The sequence below is a fragment of the Gymnoscopelus microlampas genome, assembly GCF_963454915.1.
Source record: "Gymnoscopelus microlampas genome assembly, chromosome: 2".
NCBI classification, from domain to species: domain Eukaryota; kingdom Metazoa; phylum Chordata; class Actinopteri; order Myctophiformes; family Myctophidae; genus Gymnoscopelus; species Gymnoscopelus microlampas.
This window is the reverse complement of record NC_139939.1, coordinates 34,375,058-34,385,589: the sequence shown is the minus strand read 5'-3', so window position 1 is coordinate 34,385,589 and position 10,532 is coordinate 34,375,058. Positions and strand designations below refer to the sequence as shown.

General features: G+C 45.2%; 1 protein-coding gene across 1 annotated transcript; it reads right to left on the bottom strand.

Moving 5' to 3' along the window:
* Positions 1 to 247: 247 nt before the first annotated feature.
* On the bottom strand, positions 248 to 8,679 carry epn3b (epsin 3b; the record flags this gene model as incomplete). Its single annotated transcript, XM_084071102.1, has 10 exons — positions 248 to 546; positions 985 to 1,290; positions 2,606 to 2,776; positions 3,021 to 3,147; positions 4,094 to 4,180; positions 5,487 to 5,605; positions 6,593 to 7,034; positions 7,646 to 7,729; positions 8,149 to 8,307; positions 8,611 to 8,679. 10 exons carry the CDS (start codon positions 8,677 to 8,679, stop codon positions 248 to 250), a joined length of 1,863 nt encoding a protein of 620 aa, XP_083927228.1.
* Between the last annotated feature and the right edge of the window lie 1,853 nt (positions 8,680 to 10,532).

The following is a 10,532-nucleotide window of genomic DNA, read 5'->3' as shown; positions in this document are numbered from 1 at the left end:
ATAGCAGCTGAGGTGTCTTTACACAAAGACAAGCAGTCCGAGCTTATTCCATTTCAAGTGTTCACACTGACATCAGACATCCGGATCTGTATTTCAGTTCAAGTCAGTGCAGGCTTTGTGAAACCAAGTGAGAGTCTCGATCAGAGTCATAGATTCGCCCAATCCACTCACTGTTAGACGGTCCGTTCCACAGTGTCCCCCGACAGCCCAGAGAGAGAGATGAAGGCGATGTCGGGGCACTGGAGCTTCAGAGGAAAGGGTTGTGGCTGTGTGTGCGCGCTTGTAAGTTTGGGTTGGACGCCGGCCGGGGAGAGAGGGGGAGCAGAGGCCGCGGCAGATTGGAGGGGAGGTCTAGTAGGCCAGCCGGAGGCTGGGTGAGGGAGGAAGGGAGGACGGAGGGCTGATGAGGCAGAGGAAGGGGCAGGGAGGGGCTGTAGGAGAGCATGTGCGGAGGAAGTGGGGAGGTAGAGGTCGGGCGCATCTGGTTGAGGGTGAGGCGAGGCTGGTCGCAGTGGAAGGGGTTAGTGGGAGAGGGAGCACTCAGACCTGGAAATGGGGGAGGGGGGGAAAAGAGAGGAGAAGACAGAGATTAACATTTTGTCAAGCTTTTCAAGAAATATTTCAGTTGTTTGTGTGCGTGTGTGTGTGTGTGTTTGTGTGTGTGTGTGTGTGTGTGTGTGTGTGTGTGTGTGTGTGTGTGTGTGTGTGTGTGTGTGTGTGTGTGTGTGTGTGTGTGTGTGTGTGTGTGTGTGTGTGTGTGTGTGTGTGTGTGTGTGTGTGTGTGTGTGTGTGTGTGTGTGTGTGTGTGTGTCTCTGTCTGTCTGTCTGACCGTGTGTGTGTGTGTGTGTGTGTGTGTGTGTGTGTGTGTGTGTGTGTGTGTGTGTGTGTGTGTGTGTGTGTGTGTGTGTGTGTGTGTGTGTGTGTGTGTGTGTCTGTGTGTGTGTGTGTGTGTGTGTGCGCGCGCGCGTGCGCGTGCAAGTCACCTGAGAGGAAGGGGTTATTGTGCGTCTTGGTAGCTGCGTTGGGCGGGATGAGGGCATCCAGGTTGACCAGGGAGGCCCCAGTAGCCCCCAAAAAGGCCTCTGGGGTCCGACACATGCGTCTGTGTGGGGCGCCGAGTGGAGGCGCGAGCCGGGACAGGTCAAACATCTCTGGACTGCCGGTGCCTCTACCGTTTACCAGGGGGTTCACTGGGGGCTCCGCCCCAAATGGGTCGAGCTCGCTCTCTACTCCAGAAAATGGGTCAGGGTCTGCTCTTACGCCAAACGGGTCTTCATCCACGTCTGCATCTGGAGGATAGAAAACCATTTCAAAAGGCCTGTGAGGATGCGAGGAAATGGGGATGTGTACCTTCACCAGACTGGTGGCAATAAGCATTCAATGTATCAGGTTATATTCTTATGCACTTTTATCGTTTTCCTTTTTTAAAGTTAAAGACTAAATCTATTTTTATGTGGCCTGTGAGAAAGGGTCATTCTACCTGTGATTCTGACATTTTGGGGGGAGAATTGAGGCCGCTCCTCTTCTTGTACAGAGAATGGATCCGTCCCATCAGTCCCTGCACACCAAAATGACTGCTGATAAGTACAGTACATGGTTTGTCAAATATACCATCAGATGAAGGTGCTAAATAAGTGTTAAATAGCTCTATATTCTGATAGTAATCATTGTTACAGTGTTTGTTCAGTAACAGGGGTCTCTCCCCAGACCCCGCCTCTCCACCTCTTTGGTATCACGTTAGGACACCAATTTCATCCAATCAGGAGAGAAAACACATGCTGGATAAACAAGAATTAGCAGAATTGTTTTTACTGGAATATATAAAATTGAAGCTGATAAATGGGTTCTCTCTCGTGATTGGATGAAATTGGCAACCCACCTGAAAATGTATTTTCTGTTTACTGAAGAGCTGGAGATATGGGGAGACCCCTGTTACTGAACAAAGTGATTACTATCAGAATATAGAGCTTTTACCTTTGAACAAAAAACAAACAAAACATCTTATAATTAGATTTTGACTCATATGGCATTGTGCAGATAGCTTCAATGTAATCATCGAAGTGATTAATTGTTGTTGCATTCATATTGCTCAACACTGTATGACTTTGAGTCCGAATGATGATGAGTGCTTGCGAGGGTAACCACCAGTATTTTTTTAAGGACGACTTCACCCATTTTCAACCTTTCTTCATATAATTGGTCCTCACTAATGCTCATTATAATATGGTACCATTTCTGTCTACTCACTCTGTGTCTCAGAGGAGAGCTGTGGACAGTTCAGAGCCCTGCCTACCAGTGACATGATCGATAGGGAATCAAAGCTAATAGAAACTGCAGGCTTCCTATTCCTGGAAAGCCTGGAAAGTTAGCTATAATGGAAGCCATTGTTCTCACGTAAAAAATCCAAAACTTTGAAATCTTGTTTGGAAAACAAATCCTGAAAACGATTATGTCACTAGTAGGCGGGTTTCTGAAGTGTACACAGCTCTCCTATGAGACTCAGAGTAGAGTAGATTTTATTTTATTTTTTTCCCCATGAGCATTAGTGAGGACCAATTATATGAAGACAGGTTGAAAATGGGTGAAGTCGTCCTTTAACAGCACCTGTGTGACAAGGACTCTCCCAACCATGATTGATGGGGCTGGAAGACGTGGGCGTGGCTTTCCAGGGGTCAGTAGGGGAGTCCGTACATGGGGCCCAGGGATTCGACAGGTTTGTGGCTGAGGTGTGGGCAGCCCATGGGCTACCAACCACAGGAGTGCTAGACTGGACTGCTGCTGAGACAGGGAGACAGGATTTGTTTTCTGCCCAGTTCAGGGCGAATTCATTAATTGGTTTACTAACCAAAATAGAGTGATAGTGTTTGGCGATTTACTGCTGTGTCTAGGCAGTTTTTAACTACTGTACTGTCTTTGGCGCCTGGATTTCTCCAGTGGGATCAATAAATATGGAGATACAAGGTTTCTGCAACGTTTTGTGTATGCATACGTCTTTGGTTGTTTGTGACCATCCACTCACCGACAGTGTCCCAGGGGTCAGAGGTGGTATCACAGGCGGGCTGGGCGGTGTTCCAGGGGTCGTTAGAGGGGGTAGGAGCTTCAGAGGGGGAAGGACCAAATACGTCCACAAGGTCCAACATGGCGGACTACAGAGAGGAAAATCAGGCTATAAATCAATTCACTAATATTAGAACTATTATACAGTAGTCACAGGACAGATATTATGGGGTGACTGCAACCTGCCCACAGACAAGTATCTTCCTGTTACGTCTCTGTTGTCTTCACTCAGGAACCAAGAAAGCCCTTCTCCTCCCTCCTAAACCCCTCATCTATCTCTTCTACTTCAATGTATTCTTTATTGTTACATATTATGGACAGGCATATAAGAGTATGTGTGTGTGTACAATAAGGCGAGAAAACTAATTATAATCAAGAACAGTTTGACCGTTGTCGTGGTGCTTAAGGTGCTTGAAGGTGCTGTGCGCAAGGTTCCTACTCCTAGGTTATATAAACATCTATTTGTTGTATATAATATGTCCAAAAGGACAACAACCAACAGATGAGCAAGCACAAGCCATGGCAACTTAGTATACGTACAGTAGACAGCGAAGGATTCCAATTGGTTTGTGACAGGCCAATGAGATAAGATTACTGGTGCGCTGCACGATAAGGAGCATGCATTCAGGCAAATGTCATGCTGAGCTCAAGGTTATAGAGGAGACAAAGCCATTACCGTTCTGCATACAACTCCTCCCTCTCAGCTCTCTATCAATTCCCCCATGCCCTTAAACCCTACGGTATTTGAAATGCATTGTGAACTTGTAGATCGGCTATCTAAAAAAATTAATTAACCTTTTGCATAGGACAAGTGGTTAACTCCAATCTTTGTCTTTTTCGATTGTCTATTTCTGCATGTTATACTCTCACCATAACTGCATACAGTAAAAAAAAAAAAGCCTGTACAGTCATGTACCAAACACTCACTCCTCTTCAATGTCTTCCAATAGCCAGCCACCCACGCACACACATTGTAGGCACACACACATGCATCTGCCAGCCTTTCCATGCACCCAGTACCCCCCACACACCCACCTCTCGTGTGCCTGTCTGGCCATCCTGCCTGCTGTTATCCAGGGCCTTCTTCAGTAGAGACTCGTCTCCTTGGCGACAGCGATGCTCCTGCAAGGGACGGCATTATGGGACCATCAGAATAATTACCACGTCAATGCTGTGAACACACACACACATTGAGAAATACTGTGGTTGGCTTGACCCAGAGAAACAACAACATCTGTGTCTGTTGTTTGTTTGTTTGTGTGTTGTTAGTTGATAAAGGGCATAGGGTGAGTTTGGACGAGCAGATGGGAGAGAGATCAACCACATCACTAGCAGCGTTTGCATTATTATTCCTATTAGAAGGGTCACACAGTAAAATCCTCATTGTTAACCACATTCAACCTGGTGTTCCTATTCTGGGCATTATACGAGGACATTTTCAAAAATTGTGAAAATAGCCAACCTACAAGCTCACAATGCATCACTCCGCAACACGTTGTGAGCTTTTAATTGATTAATTAATTAATTTTAATACATTTTATTTGTTGGCAATTTTTGTGCAACACCATCATACATTAAAATATAAAATAGGGCTTAAGTTGTTAATTTACTCTGACACAGGATGGGCAGTTTTTCCCTTTAAATGAACACTGAGAGTTTTACAGAGCAACACAGCAGGCAAGGGCACATAAGGACACATCCTACATCACCACAGCCTTGCTATAGGGGATACACTTCCTATATCACCACAGTCCTGCAATAGAGACATCCTACATCACCACAGTCCTGCTATAGACATCCTACATCACCACAGTCCTGCTATAGACATCCTACATCACAACAGTCATGAGGCAGATGATAAGGAGCAAAGATTAAAGCCTAATAAATACTCATCGTTAGCATGTAAGTGAAACCCTTGCATAATGGAGTATAAGAGAAGCTATAGGTTATATATACCCTTCCTCAATCCTCTCGGGGAGGAAGGAGTGTCACCAGGGGAGGTTTGTGGGTGGAAAACTGTTCAGATCACAATTTAACCTACAGAATATACATACTCATGGACAGAGAGAGGAGTGCTCGGCTGCACGCGAGTTTGTGTGCGTGCGTGCGTGCGTGCGTGCGTGCGTGCGTGCGTGTGCGTGTGCGTGTGCGTGTGCATGTGCAATCCCACAAACTACTTTCGTCCTGTGTTGTAGTCAATGTAGTCCCATATGCTGTAGGTCTGTGTCTACAGCTTTTCAGATCATCTCATTTGGGTGCATACTGCATACACAATCACATCAAAGCATCCTCTTCTTCTTCTGGGTACAAATCGAACCAAATGGTCCATTTGTACATTTTTACTTAAATGAACACTGAGGATTGTACAGTGTACTGTACTGTACTGTACTTGATGTGCTTGTGTGTTTATCTGTGTGTGTGCTACTACCTTAACGCTCTCCTCTCTGCTCATGGCGAGGGCTAGCTGCAGCTGAAGCTCCTCCTCCCCGCTGGTCTGAGGGCGAGCCTGCTCCAGATCTGACGCTGCACGGGGAGACGAGGAAGAGGCTGGGGGGGGGGGGGGGGGTTTAGAGTTAGGGGTGAATACACAGATGGAGAGGTAGAGCAAAGGAAGAAAGGAGGAAGAGATGGAGAAGGAATAATGAGGGACATTGAATGTTTGCAGCCTGACACGGCATTATTGATCATCTGAGTGATCGTCTCGAGCCTCAAACACCTGATGCATGTTAATGATATGACTCTGCCTGACTAACCATGTTGATTTCCAACCATGGCTCTTTTTCCCCAAACTTTTATTTAACCTGGGAAAACCTTATTCATTTAAACCAAGATTTTGCACTAAAACAAAACCCAGTACAGCCATAGTCCTCTACTGCTGGCCAGTTTGCCAGCCCACTAGTTACAGGAGGTTAAGAGAGTTGCTGGACGATCATTTTTCCCTCACCACTTGGTCGATGACCTGCAATGCCTCCCAGATGGTTTTCACTGGATAGTGTTTCAAATAACATTCAGAACAACACTTAAAGCACCAACAAACTGTGAAAGCACATCAAGCCCTGTGGCTCACTATTTTAAGACATTATCTTCTGTAGATCTTCCCAAGATCACTGGTTCAAACCCTGTCATGGGTGTCTTAATTTTGACTCCAAAACATGTCCTAATAGCCCAACAAATGTGAGGTTAAGGTTAGGGTTATAAGGTTAGTTTTATAATGTGAGGTTAAGGTTAGGGTTATAAGGTTAGTTTTATAATGTGAGGTTAAGGTTAGGGTTATGGTATAGGGTTAGTTTTTTGGTTCAGAAACCTCAACAGAAACCTCAACGTCTTGTCAACAGGTTGACAAGACAAAGTTGGGCTTCCACGAGGTGGACAGACCTTTCTCCATGAAGGGCTATCCATTGACAATCACCTGGGGCGTGGCTGTTGACCAAGTGGTGTAGGGGATGTCACATCAAACATTCCAGTTTCCTTTCCCATTTGTTCAAAAATCATCCTTCAAAATGAAACGGGTGAATCTAACATGCGTTCACGTACAGTTAAAGGAGGATGGCGAGCCTCTGGAGCGGCTGAACTCCTCTCCATAGAGCACAGCCATGCTGGGCTGGCTGGTCCGCCTGCCTGGGTGGTACGATGGGGGCACACCTCCATATATTGCTCCAACAGCGCCGCCTCCAACAGCCCCTGCTCCAACGGCCCCTCCTCCTCCTCCTCCTCCTCCTCCTCCTGCAACAGCCCCTCCTCCTCCTCCTGCTACTGCTCCTCCTGTTCCTGCTCCTCCTGTTCCACCGCTTCCCCCTCCACCGCCTCCACTGCTTCCTCCCCCGGCCATGCGTTCTTTGGTCTTCAAGGCTTGGCTCCTCTCCTGGCGGAGCCGCTCCTCGTCCCGTAGGAGACACACCAGCTGGCGGGCCTTCTCCCTGACGTTGGCCCCCTGGTCTCTGCCGTCACGATCCACATACTGGAAGTCTCGCAGTGTCTGAATGAACCACGCATGCATGGGACAATCTTAGTGAAGTGGTCTTAGTGGTTACAAGGGTGGATGCAGGTTTAATGCAGACACTGTAGGAAGAGGGTGAAGCCCTATTTATACTCCGTTGAGAATTGCAACTGAACTTAAGTTGACAGATAAACTGGCTGCATTCAAAGCCAAACTAGAACTGTCTAGATGGCATATTTGATGTTCCAAAAATTAGCAAGGATTTGGGGAGAGAAATTAGACTTCCTTCTACCCACGAAGTGAAAACCTACAACCTACAGCTACAACATTTTGCAGTTACAAAATAGAAACAAATCAGATAACATGTCAACAATCTCAAATATCCCCATTATGCAAGTATAAAGTGAATACAATTGTATATACATCGTGGCTTAATAATTAATAGATATTTAATTGGTTATTTCAATCTGTGACACTCCCCCCACCACCACCACGACCATGCCCCCTCGGTGGTGTGTGAAAACATTGACTATATGAAAGAGGTCCGTGGTGCAAAAAAGGTTGATGACCCCTGATGTCTATGCATTTGTCTGTACTCTAAACAAGTACATGATGATATCATATTGTGTGTAGTACTGTATGTTGGGTACCTGGATCGTGAAGGCATTCTCACGGCACTGTTGGGCCACCCTCTCTGAGCCTGTCTTCAGCAGGTAGTCCAACAGAGTCAGGGCCTGAAATCACGTAACAGTTACTGTACAATCACAGCTACTGGATCTAGAAGTAGACTAAATCTGTAAATGACAAGAATTGTATGTCGTCACCTGAACAATAATAGTAATGTCACTTAACCCATTCAATCTGGGAACGCATCTCTGTAATATTAGATTTGGCTATTCAAAAATAGCAGATATACAAGCTCATAGCGTGGCACTCGTGCCGCGCTATGAGCTTGTAGATCTGCTATTTTTGAAAAGCCAAAGAAATCTAAAGTCACACAGATGCGTTCCCGGAATTAATGGGTTAACTCAACTGGCAACAGGACTGCCCTACTTAAATCTAAGTCCTACGTTGTTGCACGGTGGTGATGCACGACACGTTTATCACTCGAGAATTGACAAGCGTTACTGTTGTGTGTGAATATTAGGCTCACCTTGTAGACGTGTCTCCAGTTTTTGCCGCTGTCATTGAGGCGTTTCCAGACCATACCCATCACCTCGGCAAACGCCACCACGTTGAAGGTCAGGTCGGCGATCTCTGACATGAGCGAGGACGAGGGTCCCCAGGGGTCATTAGAAGTGGCCTCACGTACCTATACACGCCATCAGAGAGAACTGTGGTTCAAATTAGCTCTACATCTACACTTCATACTACGTTAGTTCCATTGATCCAAGCCGGAACACAATCGATTGATTGATTCATCATTAAAATAAAACATGTTAAGTGGTCAGATGGGGGGGGGTCCAGAAAAGGTTGGGAATTGGGAATCACTGACATAATGGTGTAATGAATTACCAAAGTATTGTCAGCAACTATACCACATATTGTATTAGAAGTATTTTATAACACGTTAATCGCACGTGCATCCGTTGAATCAACACACAACTTCTTGTACCTTTATCTCCGCTTCGGAGTAGTTGTGTACTATGTTCTTCACCTGCCGTCGCAGGGCTGAGGTTGTCATGGTGACGGAGGTGGTGGAAGAATAGAACAGTCAACAACGTACCCCTTAGGAGAGGGCTGGGGTGGGGGGTGGGGGGGGGGGGCTGGAGGACAGGAGAAACGGCTGGCCCAGGAGGCAGGCAGAGGCAGCTATGGTGGATGAGGCTCCTCTCGTCTGACAGTGGGGTTTATGGACACCACTGAGGGAGAGAGAGAGTGATGAGCGAGAGAGAGAGAGAGAGAGAGATTTTTTTGCATTAAGTAAAAGTAGCAATTCCACAATGTAAGTATAGAAATATCCTATTATAAAGGGAAAGACCAGCATTCAACATTTTTCTTGAGTAAAAGTACAAAAGTATTGGCATCAAAATATACTTAGAAGTACCAAAATCTTAAAAGAAATAGCAGATCTACAAGCTCACAATACATTGCGACGCGTTGTGAGCTTGTTGACTATTTTTGTAGTATTAAAAAAATGGTAATGTATGTTTTATAATAATAATTAAAATTAGTAACTAGTATCTCAAGTTTGCAAATAATTGTATTGGAGTAAAAAGTACAACATTTGCTCCGAGATGTAGTGGAGTAGTGTAAAGTATTGAAAACTGGAAATACTCGAGTAAAGTAAAAGTACCTAAAATTGTACTTAAAGGTCGGGTAAGTGATTTACTTTTGTTAAAATAAGTGTTAAATTTGCTATAATAGAGTGTTTGTTCAGTAAAAGGAGTCTCCCATGTCTCCAGCTCTTTATTAGAAAATGCATTTTCAGAGTTCTCTCCTGATTGGCTTAAATGTTGTCACCTACCTGAAAATGTACTATATTCTGTTTACTAAAGAGCTTGAGAGACTCCTGTGACCGAACAAACACTCTGTAGCAATGGAAAAAAAACAAAAAAACATATCACTTACCCTACCTTTAAGTACAGTACTTAGAGAGTACCAAGGAAGTGGTAATGACACAGAAAGGAAAAAGAGAATGCTGAAATGGTTGGCAGTACAGTATGTGTAGCTCGTGGTACAATGTAAAGGAGGCGATCAACTCCATAGAGAACATCAATCTGGTTGCGGTGCACAAAGGCAGGAAGCATAATGAGAGAGAAATTTGTGGCAATTTATGTGTACTAATAAACTCCAAAAGCAAAGTATGTCTACTTCTTCACTCCTTGTGAAAAGGGAAGCTAGGCTAATTGGCTGTTAATTCCTATTGAGTGGTTGCTGGCTACCAACAAAAAAGGTTAGCCTAGGATTTCCCTTTAGCTGATAACTGTTCCACATGCTTCATAATCTGAAGTGGTTCCCTATTGTCCTTCCAACGGAGGTGATTTAACTACAAATTGATGTCATTCCGGGGTTCAGAAAGGCGGTCCCCGAACCTTTCCTCGGAACCCGTGCACCTCCAGATGTCCTGACTCTCTGAACCATAGTTTGGAAGGCCTTTCCAAACTGGAATATTTTCAGAAGTCGGAAGGAGTATATTTATTGGCCTTAAAGCTCTGCTGGTCCTTCTAGGAATCAACCATTAGTCCAAGACAGAGGTCATAGCATGAGTTGTGGGCTCACAAGGAACAGGGTTCCAGAACTAATTGAGTATGTGTAAAGTCACCAGTTCATACACAGACAGGATGGGGGGGTCAGGTTTTCTACGCTGTTTCCTTTCCTGCTTTAGAATGAGTGTAACAAAAGATATGGAATTGATGCCAAGTGATAGAGTGGCAACATTTTGTTGGGGTATACCTTAAAAGCAAATAGGTCAGGAAGGAATGTTAGCACTCAAATGTCTGACAAGACTGGCTGCTAAGTTTATTCAGGCCAACACACACTTCTCTCTCTCTCTCTCTCTCTCTCACACACACACACACACACACACACACACAC